Source organism: Strigops habroptila, chromosome 3, assembly GCF_004027225.2.
Source record: "Strigops habroptila isolate Jane chromosome 3, bStrHab1.2.pri, whole genome shotgun sequence".
Classification (NCBI taxonomy): Eukaryota; Metazoa; Chordata; class Aves; order Psittaciformes; family Psittacidae; genus Strigops; species Strigops habroptila.
In genome coordinates this window covers 14,244,876-14,265,426 of record NC_044279.2, presented here as the reverse complement: position 1 = coordinate 14,265,426, position 20,551 = coordinate 14,244,876, and the positions used below count along the sequence as shown (strand labels likewise).

At 39.2% G+C, this 20,551-nt stretch overlaps 1 protein-coding gene across 5 annotated transcripts in view; it reads left to right on the top strand.

Moving 5' to 3' along the window:
* SRPK2 (SRSF protein kinase 2) overlaps window positions 1-20,551 on the top strand; it is a 144,028-nt gene that overhangs the window by 76,177 nt on the left and 47,300 nt on the right. For all 5 annotated transcript variants that reach the window (XM_030478858.2, XM_030478862.2, XM_030478861.1 and 2 more), the window contains one exon: window positions 19,540-19,691. In XM_030478858.2, the coding sequence (XP_030334718.1) occupies window positions 19,540-19,691 (152 nt within the window). The remainder of the gene's footprint in view (window positions 1-19,539; window positions 19,692-20,551) is intronic.

Sequence of the window (20,551 nt, the reverse complement as noted above, 5' to 3'; positions counted from 1 at the left end):
GAACCGTTCCTGTACGGATTTGCAGCCTGACCACAGCGTTTGAGTTTAAATTTAAAAGAGGATCCTTCCCAAGCTAGATAGGAATATGCAAATAACAAGCTGAAGGAAATCCAAGCTTTCCATTTCCCTTAGACCTGTTCTCAGATATTTTTATGTATTTCTTAGAGGACATCTGGAATAATGTCTCACACTATGATTCTTAAAGCTCTCTTCCCCAGCATTCTTGTGATCCTAAAATCCTAGATTTGTTTTGTAAGGAGCAAATACTACTATTTTTTTATTTCAACGTGGAGTCTGTCTGCACGGGTTTTGCCTTGTATGTTAATTGCAATGCAAATTACAGCCATATTTCTTTAAAACAGCAGTTTTGCTCATGTGCTTTCTGGTTCCTGAGAATTCCCTCATCCTGAATAAAATTCTGTTGCAAAATTTAAGGATGCTCATGTCATCTACCAAATGAGTATGATCATCTTCTGCTTTCATCATACGAGACAGAACCGTGCTAAAACTCTTCTTGAGCCCTCAAATTGTGTGGTGGCTGTGTATCAAATCTGGTTTTTGAAAAGGGAAAAAAACCTCAAACCAAATGATGTCTCTTTCGAAGCATCTGTGTTGGTGTCATGTGCATGCTCCATTGCTTGGATGTTTGTGTATTCCGTCGTTCTTGTTTCATTACGCTACTCAGAGTGATGCTGTATCCTGACATTTCCTTTCCAAGTTGTTGATGCTTTTAAGAACCATGTTTTGCAAATTGCTCTTCCATGAGCCATTGTTGAGAAATAAGAAATAATTGTTAAGTGCAGCAAATACTGGAAAAGTTCAGGAAATTTTCCCTGAAACATTTTATTTCTGTTTAGAGTTTACTAACTTTTCATTGGAAGAACTTTGAACCGCATATGTGCCACGTACTGTTTTGATTTCTTTTTTGATTTGAATGCTCTGATGCAAATACAAGGAGTGTATCTGGTAAGGTGACATAGGCACCAGCATTAACCTGAGCAAAAGAAGAAGTGAGAGAAAGAATGCTGCAAGGGGAAGGTGCCTTGGATGGCTTAGGAACCAGTCAGTCTATTCTCTAGCTGTTAAATAGCAGAGAACCCATAGTGCTGCAGAGGATGCCAAAGAACAACCCCTGCCTCTGGTGACAGTGGCACTGTTTGCTCTCCTGTGGTTCTAGTCACAGCCCACCCATTGTACCCTCATTTTTGGTGTTTTGGTACCTGAACTTGGAGTAACTGTGACATGGGTGTTTGATTCTGTAAGAACTATTTTGCGTATCACACTGTTCAGCAAACCAAATATTTATGTGACTTAACTAGCTTTACCTTGCAAAATCACCTGGCTTAATTTTTACCTACTCTTGACAATTCCTGTGTTAGGGAGATTGTGATTTACTTTCATGGGGATGGTGTATCACATCACTAAGTATTAAACACTTGCCATAGATAAATGCTTCAATTAAATAGCAAAAAAAGGAGGGGCAGGGACCAAAAGGGCAAAATGATGTAGGGGTTTTTGCCTCTCAGCTGAGGCAAAATCTTTGTACATATTATTTACTCCTTTTGCTGTGATCTCCACTCTTGAACCAAAAGCCTTTCTTTGGGTGGAGGCTGTGGTAGCTGCAGTTCTCAGCTGCAATTCAAAATCTGGCAAGAAAACACGAGCTAAGTCACATTTCTTACGTCTGTGTTTTCCTTTCATTGATCTAAACACTTCTCTTAGCAGAGTCAGCAAATATACAGGAAATAAATGAATGTATCTTCCTGTTTATATCCGATAACTGTTTTCTGCTCTTGCTGAGACATGTGAGCTTGAAGGCTGGTTGTGGAGACGCCTGAGTTGTCAGTGAGCAAAGCCATGAAGATGAACAGGAGAGTTTTCCCTCAGCTATCTTTCTCCTAGCGTAGATTGGTGTTTTACTCTGCAGATTGAAAATAAAAACCACACACAAAATTTACCAACCAAACCCACAGAGCTTAAACCCTACTTTATAATAATAATTTTGCTTCTGGTCATTGAAGATCGTCTTTGGAAACCATTTCAACTACATATAATTCAGTGTATGTTAGCATATAAGGTAGCGTGGCACTATTTCCAATGGGACCTGACAGTGAGAAAAATAACTTTAAAGCAAAGTCAGAGCAAAGTACCTGAGGTTTACCACTGAATTAAAGTGCAAACTAATATTTTACATTTTAAAAGCATTTTTCACTGAAGGATTAATTCCTGTTCGTTTTGTCATATTTCTGTATTTATTGCAGTGATTTTAGTCTTTTGCTCAGTTAATCTTAAAATTCCTAATGCTGCTGACAAATCTGTGCATTGTCCATGTACAATGGAAGATACACCTTTTGTGGAAGATACAGTTGAGGATCCTGCTGAATGTCAGACTGTCTGAACAAAGATCACTCAGTACTAAAGTTCTCAGTTGCTCAAACGAGCAGCTCCTTTTGAATCAGAATTGTTCCTTTACTCATTTTACAGATTTTAATGATTTATAAGGATACTTTTTATGTAATGATAGACATGGGTAAATAACAGGCATCTCGGAGAATAGCAACTTGTCTGTAAGGAAATAGCTAAAGGGAAAGGGATTCTTTTATGTTACAGGATTAAGTTGCAGCCTGCTACTATTTTGTAAGATCTTTATCTGAATATATTTTTATCAGTTGTAAAGTAGTAGATAACATTAGAAAGACCAGGTCTCCTATGCAATCATAATAATGAAAGGAAACATACTACACTCTAAAATTTAATAAACATTTCAATATATTTTCCTGCTACAAACACATAGAAGATTTCTACTGATTTATAAATTGCCCAAAGCAACTACTATATTATCTAAACAGCTTAGCCAGAATCTGCTTTAAACTCGGTCCTGTCTGGCCTGCACTGGCTGAGCTGATTCCAGACTGTTGCAAATAGGTAACAATGAAGCCCAGGCAGTTGATTTTAAAATGATTCTCAATTTACCTTTGCCTCTTGTCACTATGATATTTTTAGTGCAGCTGTTCACAGAGAAGTGGTGTTTTTCTGATCAGAACTTAATTTTGTAATGTGTTCAGTTCATTTTATTCATGTTCCGGGAGGGTGAACATTTAGTTATCACTGAAATTTAAGTAGCCCCATGTCTCAATTGTAATCTTCTCTACTGATAAAAAGCAACATTATTTTAATCAAGTGTTTCAGTTATTAATATAGCACTCATCATTCATTTGAAATGAAATACTGAGTTTTGCTACTTACCTAAAGTGGGAATTGCTCCTTTTTTACTGCTCTTGTTGTAGAGGGATTTGAAGTCAACCAGGTTTCTAATAGTCTCCTCACCTTTCTAAATTAGGTAAGTACATTTTATCTTCCTGGCATATGGCTGCAGAATTCTACTGATGAACACCATTATCTTATAGTTTAGTCTGTAGTACCTGGTATTTTCATGTTGGTAATTCCTTCCTGTCAATGACAATTATTTATTCTTTAAACTTGAATTTCTATGGACATGATTACTGTTTTGAAGTCACAGGTTGTATTGATAAATTGTGTATGTTCTTTTCGAGAGAGATGACACCTGGGTAGTATCTTTGTGCCCAAGATAGAATTGTCTTAAAGAATATGTCTTTTCTGCTTCACATTGCAAAGTATGTTTTATAGGGCTGTCTGATGTTAACTAAAGCAGAGCAAGAGTCCTTGTGTATGACTTCAGTAAATATTTTTAATTTTGGGTCTCTACAATTCTAGAATCTCTTTTACTTAAACTTCATGAGATACATAATTATTTTTATGTAAAATGATATTTTAAAAGGAAATACCGTTTCCTTTTAGAGCCACTGATTAATCTATTCAAAGATGCAGTAACTCATATCATAATCATACTCTCATTAGAAAATAATTAGGCAGTTCTGGGGAGTCACAGTTATATGCACTAGTCATAGAGTTAGGATGTTAAAAACAAGAAAAAACCTGCAATCAGAAACTAGCTTTTTGTTTTCCAGAAGATACAAAGAAGCTCATTTTGGTTGTATTATCAAGTGAAAGCATATGCATTTCTTATTTTCCTTTTTATCTTGGTGGCTCTTGGTCACAAACCTACATCAAGCCTAGTTCACTGTGTTCATACCAGCATTTTGGGTGTCAAAACAGCAAATGAGATTCACCTTAGATAAATGTCGAAGTGATACACATTGAAAAATAATCATAATTTTTTATACAAAATAATGGATTCTGAGGTAATAATCATTATTTAGGGAACTACCATTGAAACAGATTTCATAAAAGCATCAGCTTTGTGTTCAGTAGTGATTAAAAATGACGAATACAGGATTAGGAACAAAGAAAGAGACAACACAGTAGTCCAAATACCATTATGCCAAATACAAACCCATCACGCATCACCTGTGGAATATTGCATACCAAGGGTACAGCATGACAGGGTTTGGGAAAGAGTGAAGGGGAGGATCTGGAATTGTGGAGCAGCTTTCATGTGAGGAAAGACAAAATTGAGTAGGCCTCTTCAAGGCTGAAAAACAGATGGCAAGGGGGATAGAGTGGATGTCTCTTAAATTGTGTGCCAGGGAGAGGGCGACTGCAGAATGAGTGTTCGCAGGCACTTTCAGTACAAGACTCAGAGGATGTTGGTTGGAGCTATGAGATGGCAGATGCAGAACAAACACAAGAACATGATCGTTTGGAAAAGGTGTCAGTAAGCTCTGGAATTTCATGCCATTATATGTGGATGTTGGAAGCTTCCATATACTCAAGAGGGAACCGGATAGATTTGTGGAATAAACATCAGGTGGGAGTTACTAAATGCATCAGAATCCCACCTGGCGGCCTCTGAGCCGCCGTTTGTGGGAGACCAGAGGACTGCTTAGGGGAGGAAGGATCCCTGTGTGTTTAGCTTGCTCTTACGCTTTTACTTGGACATCTGCACAGGGCTGTTTTTCTGAATATAGGATACTGGCCTATGTGGGTCTTTGATCTGTCCTAGAAGAACCTATTGCACTCATGTTCTTGGGTCTGCTCCTTTCCCATGGGATTTATGTCTGAATAAAAATAATTTTTTCTATTGTTCTAGTTAATGTTTGTAACAAAACAGTCGATTTAGAAGAAAGGCTGAGGTAAGGAAGAGGGTAAAACCTGACTCTAGTGATACACTTTGGGTATTGGTTTACAGCATAGGAAAGAACTACAGATACTCGAAATAAAAATTACATTTCAGATTGTGCAGGTCAGGGATTTGAACCTGACTTAGAGAGTCTTTCCCAGGCTCTCTACATGTAGAGAGTGTGTTTGTATGTCTCTGGCTCTGTTTCCCACTCTGATATTTCTCTTCAGAAATTCTTTCAGACAAATGACCCCAAATCCTTAAGACCTGTAGTTCTTTTCAAACATGTTGCCTTTGAAAAAGTGTTTTGAGAAGGTCTGAGGTGAGGGAAATTAGACTTAATTTTTTTGTCCTCTCTGTGTAAGAGTCTCTTTAAACAGCCTTGAAAGTTATTGTCTATTTTGTCATTTTACAGTAAGCTTTCTAATAAAGTTGCTTTGGCATTGAGAATGTTTTTTGGGCATTAACCAGTGGATTGTTTGCCATCCAGAAGTTTGAAAGTGTCTCCTGGTCTCGTGCCTGGTGTTGAAAGCTGAGCACTGGCACACGTTGGTTGCCCAGAGAGGTGGTGGAGTCTCTATCCTTGGAAATACTCAAAATAAGCTGTTTGGATGTGGTCCGGGGCAGCCGGCTCTAGGTGGCCCTGTGAGAGCAGCAAGGGGGTTGGACTAAGAGACCTCCAAAAGTCCCTTCAACCTCAACCCTTCTGTGATTCATGAAGGCTGACTGCATGGGCATACCCAGCTGGTCTTCAGAACCGCCCCCCCAAAAAACCCCCACCAGAATTGCAAGGCAGTATTTTTACTGCAGTATTTTTACATAAAATATGTTTGAAGGGGCCAGGAAGGAAGAGAAGACAGACATTCCATCCTATTAAAAGAAGGGAAATACTGAAGGTTAGGTTGGCTTTCCTTAGCTTCAGCATCTGTTACAAAAAAAGCCTTTATAGTCCTCTATCATGGCTTTTTGAGAATAAGGCAAAGGGCTTGTCTTGCTCTTAGAGGAATAACTTGAATTCTGTTTTTTTCATAGTACAATTCAAGAACACATGATTTTATTTACTTACAAAGTATGGAGCTTGTCTGTCTTTTTGATTGAAAACAAGAGGGAGAAAAGAATACCGTGAATTCCACATATGTATGTATTTCCTACACTGTGATTTTGAGGCTCATAATATAAATATACTTTGAATGTCTGATAGAAACAGTCTGAGAATTCTTTAAGTCACTTCAGCTGGTCTGAGGGCCTCCAATGAAATCATAAATGCTGTATATATGAGCTCTCTTGCATATTATATAAATATTACTTAAGCTCTTTTCCTGCTTACATGGAGCCTATATTGGCAGTAGAAATCAGGGCCAGTTTCCATGACAACGTGGTGGCACTGGGAGAAAGGCTGATGCTGTGCTGTGGTTGATATTTTTATGCAAGGGAAGAGATGCAGACCTACATTTTTAGGTAGGAAATGCATTTCAAGGCACAAAACCATTTAACAGTTTTTATAAATGTGTTGAAAAAGTGGATCTGTATAACAAAGGAAATTGAAAACTGCTGTTTGCAATAGAAAATTAGTTTTTATTTTTATCTACCATTACAAAACAGCACTGTTAAATATATACACAGTTATTACTGCTATGTTTGCATACAAATAGCAAGGAGTCTCCTGTCGTGAGGACAAAGGAAGTTTTGTACTGGGGCAAAATAGGGACAAATAGACTTTTTGGCTTGCTCTCCTGGCCTTTTCAGTCTAGTTTTCACCTTCTTAACTATTTTAAAATCATTTTTACAAAGGTCTTTGAGGACTTCCATAAAAATCTTGTTCTCTCTTTTTTTTTTTTAATATAACAGTCCTATCCCTATCGCTCTGGTCTTCTTTTATTTTCTCTGGGTTTTCAAAAGATAATCCTCATTTGTTTGTTCTTTCAACCCCCTCTTATCTTTCAGTGGTACTTAGTATACCTTTTTCTACTTTTTGCATGATCATAAGGACAGAGAGAACTCTATGTTATTTTTCCCCCTCCGTCACTGAGAATGGCGTGGAAGCCAAGACCCTCATGCCCCTTATTTGCCGAAGACTGTCCAGTAGTTCTGTGCAATTGCTCCTCTCTGTATTTTTGCTTGCCGTTTGTGTGTTAGGTATCATCATTATATGTTCAAGAAACAGTTGTGGCTGATAGATACCTAAGGGGAATGCAAATGAAATTGGAAGAATTATGGACATTATTTCACAAACCGTCTTCCATGTACTTGTGAAGATTGCTGACAGGGATAGACTGGGACATGAGGTGATGCGTGGTGAGGTGAAGAAAGTGAAGGTTTAAGATAAAGGAAAAAAAAAAGGCGGCTCCTCATACTTTAAGTCATGTTTTTAGAGAATTGACATTGGTGAGATCTTCAGGTAGTTATTTATCGTTGTTAGTAATGAAAAGTTAGGAGGGAGGAAGGCATGATTCAGAGGCATTGGGGAGCTTTCTAGAAATGCTACATTTTCTTTTGGATACCAGGAGTCATTAAGGACAGGGATTTCTCAAGCTTGCAGTTTCTCTTTGATCTTTGATGGGACGAGGGCGAAGCTTTGCTCATCTGTTTGCATTTCTCTGTGCCTCCTACACTGCAAAGTACTTGCTCCACCTCAGTGAAGTGGGATGTTCTGAGAAGTCAGAACCTTCCAAGAAGATAAACCTAGCTGGAAGCAGTATTCTTCAGAAGTGTGAAGGGTTCTGTTCATCTCAGTGAATCATCATCTTTCTAACCCTAGCACTAGACAGTCTGTATCTGGTGTTGCCTAGCAGGAATTCATCAAATGTCTAAAGGGAACTGATTTATCCTAACTAGAACTCTTATAGAAATCCAAGTAGATAAAATGTTCACAGAGGAATATTAGCCTCATCCCTGTGTCTGGCACCCACACAATCAGGATTAAGCTTGAAGGCGTTTTACAGCTGTCCAAGGCTTGGTGGCCTTGTCATGCTGATGATTTAAAGATGTCTCAATTCACAGTGGAATATCTCCATCCCATCCTGCAAACAGCATGTGTTTCAACTGTCATCTTTTCAGAGGCTTACCAAACCAAAGCTCCAAGTGGTAGGCCATGTGCACAGTGGTACTGACTGCATATACACATCTTTATTCAGGAGCAGGAAAACAACTTGGCCTCTGCAATAACTATAAAGTATATAAGGCGAGATGAGTCTGGTACACTTTCAGTTCCTCTCAGCTTCATCTCTTGAAACGCTGGTTCATCTTGGAGTTCCCTTCAGCTCTTTTCCATTTATTACTGCAGATAGCCTACATAGCTTCTTGAAGACTTCTCTGAGGCTCATCAGATAACTGAGCCAGTGCCAGAGTAGACTGTAGCTTTGGCACTGACTCAGCTTAGCGAAAGTCAAGGCAATACATTGCAAACATATGTGGCATGTCTTAGTTTTAGCACCAGTCAGATCAGAAGCTTTGCCATCGCCATAACACCTTAATGTTTCCATTTTCAGCCACGGTAAACTTAAAATGTTCCTTCGACCTCAGCTTCTGCTCATAGTATATCGTGGGTTGGAAGTCATGATGTCGCCATCCTTTACTATCATTGGGTCTCAGCACCAGGGTGTTTCTGACCTTTACTGTGCCATACCAATTATCCTGGATATTTGACTTCTGACATTGGAATTGGAAAGTTCTTCAGCTTTGCAAATGGCTCTATGTAATGGTAACTGTTGTCCTTCCCTGAGAAACCCTGAGACGGGGTTAATCGTGGAAAAGAAGTGAACTGGAGACAATAGCCTCCTGGTAGTAATAGTTGCTGTCCACTTCCTGTTGTAAACTGGGTTCAGAATTTACCTTTACAAGATGAGCTTCCTTTCCTGAGGTGTACAGTTTGCTGACCTGGTAGGAGAAGCTTCACTCCCAGCGTTCTGTATTCTAGTAAGGCATAGGATATGGAAATATCTCACTCTATGAGGTAGGTGCATATTTACAGTTGCATCCTCTCTATAAGGGAGAATGTTCATCTGGGATACCATGACAGCTGGGATTCCTTGAGTGCTTTTCCACCATGGATGAGGCTCTCTCTTGATGTTAGAAATAGGAATATTCCAGTAAGTGAGTCATCCAGCATCCATGCTGCAAGTTAGAGCACGCCAAGGCTGGGATGAGTCAGATGGTCTGATAACCCTTACTCTCGGGCTTGCTGACACAAATGAGATTCTGAAAACCACGTGAGGAACTGTCACAGTATTTGTTGTCCAAAACTGCCTCATCCAAGCTGGTTGAAGCAGCTGGACAGGGCTCTCAAATACTGAAGACTTCCATAACTCTCCTGAAATGGCTGCTGCTTGGTGAAGGTCCACTCCAATGAAAAGTCACTTGTAAGCTTCAAAAAAAGAGAGTTCCAAAATGGTCTCTCCAGCCCATAAGACAAATGGTTGATGGGAATAGAGGATTGAAAGGTGTTTCCCTGGGAATATTGACTGGGCAACATGGCATATGGAGGAATCAGATCAGCTGTTACTTTTGCCTTTTAAAGTATGGAAAGTAAAGGCCACAGGAACTTAAGTTACTGTTTTCTTCTACATGAATTTATCAAACAATTATCCAAATAAAAAGTGTGTCTATGTGTCTGAACAGTAATAATTGCTAATGCCTCTGTGAAGACAAGAAGACAAAAAGATCAAGTAAAGGGTCATGAAATGCATGGTCTGTTACCTGGGACGAAGATGAAAGTGACCTCACTGAATCAGTATGAAAGTCCTCCTGCTGCACATGAAAAGCCATTCTCTTCTGGGCTGTCATTCAGAGTTAAAGAGTGACCATGTTCTTGGTTCCTTTTCACCTCTAGGAGTTGCTGCTCCAAAAACTGTCTCCCAGATGCAGACAGCTCAGCAAAGCCAGCATGCAGATCTGAGCAGACCAGCAAACATGCCATGTTTGTGCTTAGTGGCAGCATCTTTTTTGGTGCTGGCTTAACCAGGTCAGTTTTCAGGTTTCAGAATTAAGTGCTTGCTTATAGTAATACTAGATCTAGAAGAGTGGATGCCGAAATTTTGGTTGCCTCCAGGTATAGGCGCAACCCTCAAAGTATCTGAGGCAGTATGTTAAAATACAGCACATTTACAACCAGCTGCTCACTATTTATCTGCATTTGGGTGAACGAGTTTTTGTGAAAAACACTTGTCTGTAATTTTACCATTTTCTTGCTTTTGACTGCTGCTGGACGTTGCAATCTCATTGCTGCTTTTATGTATTTCTGTTATGAAAATGGATGCTTAAATGAAGATGAATGAGCAGTATATGTAGAGAAACTCAACGCAGGCATTTCATACGTTATACTTATGGTCACATACACCCCAAATGGAAGAATTTCAGTTACACTTGAACACTGGCATGTGTTTTTGAATAATAGGCATATTTGCAACTTATGTTTAATGTAAAAAGTTTTAAGTTGCTCTTGCTTAGCTTGTTTTTAGTATTGTACTGTAGTGCAAAGATAGGTACTTTTATAAAATGCTGGTAGGAATTGTGCAGAGATTTGTAAGAACTCTTGTGAAGTTACATGGAGGAGATGTTACTGGCATTGGAAGTTGGGGCAGGGGTGTTAGAAGGATTTGAGGTCAATCCTTCATTTTGAAACAAAGTCTGTTAGTGAAAAGGAGTTACAATTGTTAATTTAAAGAGTTCATGTAAAATGCTTATTCCAGCTTCTCAAAAGCAAGGTGAATGGGGTGAAGCATGGTATCGATAGAGTTCCAACGGTGGCATTCAGCATGTGTCATTCAGAATTTATCGCTGCAGTGGTGCTTTGTGTTTGCTGCAGGCGGAAAGGTTCCTCTAATTTCTTAGTCATGCAACCTTCTTCCTTCAGACTCCTTTCCCCCCCTCGCCAGTTATGTCCCTCAGTGTTTGTCCCTTCCAAAAGGCTTGTCTGCTTCCTATTGCCTGTAGAATTGAGTTCCCAGACATAATCCAGAGGATGAGGCATTTGCACTAACAGGATGATTGGGTCTTCCAAACATTAACTAAGTATGGAGATGAAAAATGCTTTTTTGAGTGTAAATGATCATGTGAAGTCAGGATTACATTTTACCAGGGTGCTTTTTTTTGGGGGGGGAAGCAAGAGGTGCTCTGCTGCTGACTGCATTTGCTGTTAAGTGAAGGGTTACAATTTCACTGCTCCTATGAAATCTTTTTTATTCAGCTGTTAAATAGATAGGAAGGGGTGAGAACCACTGCATTTGTTGCTTTACTCCTGCTCATTTTGCTTAAGGTTATCACGGGTGTCTTCGTATGGTTTCTAACACACATAAATGGGATACATACTTCCTTGTAGCGTATGTATGTTTATATTAACTCTAAGGAAGTTGTTGGCTTGTACTGATAAACAAAGACTGAATCCCACGTTTCATAATTTAGTTATGAATTAATTTTTGAGTTCATCTTTGACTTGAAAGGGTTGTTGACTTAAGGGGTTTTGATGCTAAATTAAGTTAAATCTACTAACTTTTCCAGGGGCAGATAAGGCTGTTGGAAAGCAGAGGGTGTTTCTTCCCCCTCCCCTGCAAAACTTGCAGATTTGTTGCTAGTGGCAACTGTAAGGTACTGAAGCAACAACAGCATGTTTTCTGATTATATCTTATTAATAGAAAGACTAGAAACACTATAATTTAACATGCCAAAGAGAAAGTCAGAAATTAAATACTACAGCGTAACATGCCAAAAAGAAAGTCAAAAATTAATTTCCATTTATACACCTCTGAGTCATTCCGTTAAAACTAATCCATCACGCAGCTCACCCATAGTGAGAGGACAAAGAAGTCAAAGCAGATAGTGGCTACTGCCGTTACCGTCTGCCAGTGATTCCTGTCAGGTCTTCTCATGGGTCACAAGTGGGGGTGCACATGCAGGGAGATGGAGGAGGGAGCCATGTAGTGTGAGAAAGGACTCTTGGTGCAATAGGATTTGGAGAAGGTGAAACTTCGTATGTAGCTTATGAGACTGGCTTGGTTTTTAATTGGGTCTTTATCATTGCACTGGGGCGATATTATCTGACTGACTTGAGGCAGAGGCTTCAGTTTGACATCTTAGGATGCATATACAAGAAACTCTGTGTTCTCCATTGGGCAGTACATACTTCACAGAATTACAGCAGCTGTGTTTCTCCTCTTTGACTTTTAGGAATTTTTACCTTTTTTAGTTTATTTTTTCTTCATAACTTTCTCAGCCTTTACAACACTTTGCCAGTGACTCAAAGTCTGGGTGAAGTGCAAGCTGCTAAGCGTACCTCTGGGTATTTTCTTTCTGTGTTACCAGCTGGGTCTGTTTTCTCTTTTTTAGCTGTTGACCTTTTCTCCCTCTGGAAGTCTGTAATAGGTGACTGGTCTGGGAAGTAGAGCCCTGCCGGAAAAACAATTTGAAGAAGAAAACAAATACCTTGGCAAGTTCAGTTAAGGTTGAGGCTTCCTGGATAGATTCGGCTTCTGGCTTGCTGTCTTAAGAACATTTTAACAGAATTGTACGTGCGTGAGAATAAAATTTCATTTGGGACTGACTTTCAGAGCTTGAAATCAATTATTTCTGGGAACTTGGTGTAATTCCGTGTCAAAAAAGGCCAAAAGAGCTTTCTGCCTCCGGTAATATCTACAAACTTGGCAGACCTTACTGCTTTATGTTATGTGTGATTTGGTTACAGCTGTAGGCTGCTGCTGGTTCTCCTCACCTCTGCCCTTGGCGATGTGCTGCTCCTGCTCACCTTGTCTCTGATGTGGCTGCAGAGTAAGGGAGCCCAGTTCATGGATTCATGATCTATCGTGGCTGTGCCATCACTAGATCCAGCGCTGAGGCAAGGGAGCAGCCCTGTGATGAGGAGTGGACAATGAGAAGGGTCTCTGTGCACCATCACTCTGCTGCTGGGCTGGTGGTGGCATGCTCAGACTGCAGTACTAGCTGCCTGAAATGGTATTTATTTACAGTACCTGTTGTTTTGAACGGAAGAAGGCAGAGTCCTTTGGCATTTTGCTTTGACTTTGGGTAGACACTGACGCCCAGGGTTGCCTCCAAAAGGCTACTAAGCAGGATAGGAATGAAAAATTCATTCTCTGTCCTGCTGTTTGTTTGAGGTTACAGAAGCTACTGTGCCTCAGCCTGCTGTGTTCCAGGTGGGCTTTCACTGGAGCTTCATCTCCATACCATTGATGTTTGATGGTATGATGGTATCTGTCGAAGGAATGTTAACAGTCCCAGGAGGAATGATAATTTTATGTGATAAAGACCAGATGTAGAAACTGTTTCATGCTTGTGACATGCCAGCAGTCTTTATTCTTACGCATCGATTTTCAGGAATTAGAAATTTTAGTATAGTTTTGCACCAGAATAAAAACACAAATCGCGCTTCTTGTGTAAAACAAAGCTGCCTCTGGGAGTTCACATTAACAGTTTATTGGAGTTTGTTAAAAACATGTCTCCTTATGCTCTGTTTCCTTCTGGATTTACAGACTCTGTTTCTGAAAACAATGAGATGACCTGGCATAATTAAAAATAATTATAGTATTAAATTATTAAAAAATTAGCTTAGCTATAAAAAGTATAAATTATTCAGATTTATAACCAACGTAAAATCTTACTTGACATATGCAACATCATTTCGTTCCTTGTGCAAGAACTTCGGGATTGTTTTGATGTTTCTTGTGTTTTTGTTGCTTCTTGTGTGTGTATTTATTTAGCAAGCCTTCCTTTAAGGCTGCCTCCAGTTCAGAGAGCCCACTGGTAGCAGGCACCTGTCTAAGCTAGATCAACAGTTGGGAGGAAGAACAGGCAAGCGTTCAACTGGTAAAGCAGGCACCATCTGAACAAACAAGAAAGCGATCCAAATAACTGAGTCCTTATGCAGTTAGTAACAGCTGGAAGAAACTTGCATATAGAGATTTCAGACTTTAAGCTCTGCAACACCTGAGAGCCTTGCCCAGGAACATGGAAGATTTTGCCTTCTGGAGCTGGAGGGAAGTGTGTCTGGATCTCATTCCAAATGGACCCACACCCGCTTGGGGATTTTGTACAGCTCACATCTCTTAGGAGGAAACAGCACATTTCTCCTGATGTTCACTCTCCCCTGCCTCCTTTTTTTTCTCCTCTTCAATCTGCAGTTCCCCACAGAGTCTCTGTGGACATGTCAGGAGGTTCGTAGTGTTGTTAGAATACAGTTTGTTCTAAATTTGATTTTATTAAATATGTGAAGGAGTTATTTAACTTCCTTTTAATTGCATTTTCTATTAGCAAAAAAAATTCTCTGGGTGTGTTCATCTGAAAATCTTAAGGAGAGTTTTGGTTTCCCCTCAGATTGAGGTAGTTCTTAGCTTAACCCCACCAATTTCCACCTTCTTCCCAGTTTTTTTTCTGTTTGACTCAGTCTGTTTTCCTTCTGAGACAATGCTTTCCTAAAGGAGAATCAGGTACAGGTTTTAGCTACATTCAAGGTAAAGTTCCGTTTGCTTAAGTTAATAAATTCTTTAAGTTAATAAATTCAGTAGTTTACTATACTTGCAGTACAGTATTCATAGAGAAAGACTCCTCCTGCTGTGTGCCTGTTCCCCATGGAGAACAACATGAGGATTTCTTCAAGTGATCTTGTTGGACAGCAGTCTTGCCTGCAATGCCTTATTATCCATTACTTGATAACAACAGTAAAACAATGTTTTTTGTCTGTGAGGTTTTTGGATGAAGAGGCTGAAGTCTGTACTGGTTTTTAGTAACAGAAGTTATTCATTCAGGGAAGGAATGTCTGAAGATGAAGTGACTACACGAGGGCAGACTCAAAGTGCGTCTACATTCCCTCTGGCCAGGAGCAGTTGCCTGGGGAAGAGTGCAGGGCTGGGCTCAGATGTTTTGGATTCTTTCTCAGATCCAGCAATCTCACGCTGATGGGCTTTGTGAGTAAAGGCAGGTTGGTATTAGCTATCAGTCAGTTTTTCTTCCATGAATTTTTCTGAGCCATCTTTGAACTTAGCTAACTTCTCTTACCTATGATATCCAAGAAACAAAGAAGGTGGATTTAGTTTTTAACAACATGTTACACAAATATTTTTTTTTTTCTTTAGATTGGCTCAGTCTGTGTGGGGAGAGGCAGTGAACAGGCATTTCCTATTCACTCTCTCTGTGCCTCTCAAGATTTTGCAGATCTCCACTGCCTGTTTTCCTGGCTGAAGAGTTCTGTTCTGTTCAGATGTTTCCCATATGGAAGGCATATTGTGTTTTTAATCACCCTTGCTGCTCTTGTTTTACCTTTTCCAGAACAGAAGAATAGCAAACAACCCCACAACATCAGCAACAAAAAACCTGAATGCTTCTTCCTGAATTTCTCGTGGTATAATTTTCCCAGCATTTTTAATGTTTAAGAGATTGCTTTCAGTGTTGGCTGTTCCCCAGTTGGAACATGGAGCAATATGTCCATGATGCAGAACAGTAAAATTAAGTCATCAGTAATTTTGCATTTCTTAAAAGTGGGCAATTGATTTTCTGTGAGACTCCATGCAGCTTTTCAGTGTATTTTGCTTCAAGTTCAATCTAGAGGAGAAATTCTTCAGCTTTTCTTTTGTCTTTTACTAAGATCAAGCTGAAAATAGGATTTCATTGTATTTTGATTGGACTCTGCTCTAAATTTATTTTTATAAGAGAGAGTAATTAAGGGATAAAACATCCTGGCTAGTGGTTGCTAATTGTTTGTAACACTTCTTTCAATACAATTAGAAGGTTTGTCATTGTAGCCTGTGGAGATGGTCAGTTCTGTGCATACCTACTGATGGGAAGTCCAGAAATGGTGTGTCATCTTCTATTAATTAAGTGTTTGTGCTTGGATGGTGATGAAGAACCTTATAGTGGTACACCACAGAGCACCAAATGATTGCTTCAGGGAAAAGAAAAACAGATTTAGTGTATGCCTCTGCGTGCATGTGTTACCTAATGTGTGTCATTGCCTACACCATTTCAGGAACTAAGAAAGAGTAATAACTTGAAATAATGCAGCTGTTGAATAACTTGTTATGATAGTTTTTCACAATTATGTTTCTGAAAAGGAAGCGGAGGTTAGCATATATGTTTATTACTCACAGGTTTCTTAATGGCTGGATTTTGAATGCCAAAGATGTTTTAAAGTCCACTTTGAAGGAAAAGTAATTCACTTTTTAACAAAGTCTATGCAGGGAAAAATGAAATCTAAGCTGAATATAAAGTGCATGTTCATGCCATGCATGACAAAGGGAGATATTGTTGAAACATTCATCATAGCTTATCTTACCATAATAAAAAGGCTACTAAGAAATAGCAAAACTGGAGTTCTCTCATCAACTGATGTGCTACCTTACGCTGTGAAATTATGTTTTGGCAGAAGATCAAGGATCTGTGATGCCAGGATGAGTTACTCAGCTTGTGGGCAGAATTTAAGCGGCCAAGTCAAGTGTTGAAGAGTTGATCTTTCTGTATACCCCAGAAGTGTTAAAGTGGAAGAAATCAAAGAACAATGCTAAGAATCTGAAACAAGCAAAAAACCTAAACCAGCAAAATAAGCCAATAATGCAGAATTAGCGGTCAGGCTGATGTAACTCAGCAGCATTTCTTTCCTTCACTCTTCTCCATGTACTAATATTTGATTACTGCAGAAGGTGCAAGCAAAGCTAAAAGGACAATTCAGAGATCTTCCTCAGTTTAAATCAGTGTTTTGTTATTCACAGATAAAATCATAAAGAACTCCAGAAGGAAATAAAGTAATATCTTTCCTTCCTTCGTGATGTCCACAAAGGACAATAAGAAAACACTCCTGAATACCAAATGCAGCTAGGATTGGAGACAGGAAAAGAATAAGCTTTTTAAAAAACAAAGTAAAATATAGTAACTTGAGAGAGACTTTGAAGCAGCTCTATTTTCTTAATCTATTTCCCTAGGAATAAATGCAAATACTGGCTTTTCTTAAATCTTGGGTTGTACACTTCCTCCCTCTCTTGGAGGGAGATTCTTGGTATTCCTTGATGTTTATTTCAAAACGAGTGACAAAAATGTGTGAATCTTGATTCCAGGAATGCTTCCAATTCTCTTTAAAGTATTGTCTTTATCATGTGAAGAAATACAGCAAGTTGTTGTTATCTAAAGAGAAAAATCGCCACAACTTCAATGGGTTTTCAGCTTGGGACCCCTGTACTGCATTGTCCTAACCTGCACTAGTTTTTCTATATGTTTGCCACCTTATGTGACCAAAATAATAACATGGAAACTTATGGTCAGAACAAACTAAAACAATGGTACTGTCCAAAATAAAAGAGTCTTGAGCACTGGTGGATGTGCCTGTGTTGCCTGGCACGCTGCTTTCAGATACATTGATGAAGTGCAAGCTCTTTTTCTATGCTTTATTTTTCCTGTTCATCATTGGCATTATTAATTTTTAAGTGTTCATAGTTCTTCATCTGTGTATCCAAAAGAGTCTTGTGCCCAGCAGATGAGGTTTCAAGGTTTGCAGCATTGATCCTTGTACCATGATTTGTTTGATTAAAGCTTTGTCAACATCAGACCGGGCATGGGGGCCATCAGCTTGCTGACACCATGAAACCAGGCTATGGTAGGGCCATTAATCTGATGTGTAGTAAAATTAACTGGTCAGATGATGTGCTGTACCTTCCAGTTGCTGTATCTGTTTACTTTCCTCTCAGTGTACAATCTATTGTACATTGGGACATGTATGAGACATCTGTTGGGAACAAGAGGAAAGATAAAGGCAAAAAAAAAAAGCATAATTTATGCAGGCAGGAGCACATGCAAACATATTTATTGTTTATCCTACAAATGGATTCCTTCTCTCTCTCCTATTCTGCCCTAGGCTTTCTATGGCTAGAAATTACCTAAGTTATTTGGGTAGATTTCTCATCATAACTTAAACCATTAATAAAGTAGTTCCAAATATTCCTTTTTAAATGCGACCATTTAGTGAATGAATAGAAGAATGTTGTTATCTGAAAGAGGTAGCAGGCAGATAAATTTGGTATGCATGCAACTTCCAGTGATGTCCTTTAAAGCAGAGGCATAGCAGCAGCTGCTGTGCAGGCGGTGCCTGCTGCCAGCGGAATTCAGTTCTGACCAACTGTGTACTCTTTGACTCCAGTTGCTCTGTTTGACTTGCACAATTGCAGTGTGTAAAAAGAAGGGGTGGTGTGGGGAATTGTGAAGAGGAGGACTACACAATCGGGATAAACATAAAAACAGTTTTTACTCATGATCGGGAAAGCACTTGAATCTAAATTTTAGGAGCTGAAGAATTAGCAAATGACAGATTTCTATTTTTTTATTGCATGAATGACAGAATACTGTTAATATGGTGTTTTTCAGACAGCTTAGCTTTGAAGTAGATATAAATGCAAATTATAACAGCTTTTGGTGGCAGAAGTGTTTTTAAGTTACTTTGCAAATGTATTTTGCAAGTATATCATTTGGCAAGCATATATTTTTTTATTTGTATGAGGGATGAATACAAAAAAATAACAGCATCAACCTGTTTGGAGAAGGCCTTCTTAATTATCTGACAAACAGGTATGCATCGACCCTGGATTTCATTTTTATGGGTATTGAAAATACTCAGAATTTTGAAACATGAGTAATTTGGAAGTGTTTAGAAATACCAAGTATGGCCTTTCAGAGAACGGGACATAAAACATCTTTCATTTTTTTGTTTTTCTTTTTAAACTGGAGATGCAAGACAGAAAAACACGGTGTTGGGTGTCTGTGGTGGTGTTTTGTTTTTTCAATTAGTGCATATTAAAGCAAGCTCTGCGTGTTCTGGGAATGCATCATAGGCTACCTAGGAAGATTAATTTTTCTTTCTTACTTCCTAATAGCTGGTTTTGTATTATTCTGTATACTGATACAGCTTTTCATAGTCTTGGCAGCAGCTCAAGATGAGGAGAAGTGCATTAAGTCATCTGGTTTGTGTCAGTGTCCCTAGAAGATTGTTTCTTGCTATGTATTAATGAGATCTTTCTTCCTTCAGCTAGCAGGCAGGAGCTTCTGAATAACTTGCTGTTCTCTGAAAAATATTTCTTCTCAATCATGCTCAAGAAGACAGGTCTAACATCTCATTTGCTCATCGGGAATTCTAAAAGCTCATCTGATTTTATGCTTTATATTTTATGCTTTATATGTGATATTATATGCTCTTGCATATAATATTTAAAATTTTATAATCTTTAATATAAGCTGTTCCAGTGAGTAAGTCCAAATTCACTGAAACTTGTGTTTGGTCTGGTCAGGTGTATCTCTGTGCATGCTTCCCTAGGGTCACACAGGTCATATGAAAGGTGACAGTGGGAGCCTAAGTGAGTCATGCTTGACTGGTATCTCCCCAGGCGTTTTCTCACCGGCGCGAAGGGCTGGGTTACCCTGTGGGGAAGCTCTTTACTCAGTTGCTCTCTCTTCGTTTCCAGGCCAGAGCCTCAGCAGAAAGCTCCCTCTGCACCGCCACCTCCTCCACCACCCCCTCCGCCGCCCCTGCCGGAGCCCACCCCACCAGAGCCAGAGGAGGAGATCTTGGGCTCCGACGATGAGGAGCAAGAGGATCCCGCAGATTACTGTAAAGGTGTGTGCAGCTCAGCAGTGTCCGTGAGGGCAAGCAGTGTCATGCAGGTCTTAACTCTAGTTCTTGGGAGGCTTTTAAAGACCCGATCTTCAATTATGGAATTTATTGATATGAGAATTATGAACAACTGCTTGTTTCAGGTCCAGAGGCACAACTGTCTTCAGCTTTACTTTTTCACTTAGCCATAGCTTATTTATACATTTTGCAATAAGGATACAAATGTTGCATCCCTGTTTTCTTGATGTTCTTGCTATAAGAATAGAGAAGAAACTATTCGGGATCGATGTTAGTTGTAAGAGAAATGGAAACACCCAAACCAAAACAAGTGACCCCTCCACATTGCAAATACTTCTGAAATCCCTTGATGCCTTTAACAACATCAACTACGTTAATGTAGTAAGTTAAATAGAATTTTCTGTGACTAGAGCAGGTCAGTAGAGAGATCTCTGTGCTTTCAAAATGAGCTACGTTTGCGCTAAGAATACTTGCACGTTTCCTGAAAAATTAAAGGGAACTTCTGTATGCTTAAAGGTTCTTCCGGATTCTGCTCTTGAAGCATTGAACTGATAGAAGTATATTAAAGATGGTTCAAGCTTTGGTTCATTTGGTTGTCATAACCATTGTTTGTTTCTGTGAGAACAGTGCATTTGTTGCTCCAGTTTACCTGTTTTCTGACCATAATTTCCAGTAAGACTGGTCAGTATGTTTCCTTCTTTTAGTCTATTAGAGTTGAACTGAAGGAAAGGTCCCGTAAGAATCTTGACTCTAATGGTCAGATTGGGATGATCTGGGGCCATGCAGGTTTCCTGTTTGTTTTATGTTTAGTATGGAGAATGAATAAGTTATTTGGTAAAGAATTC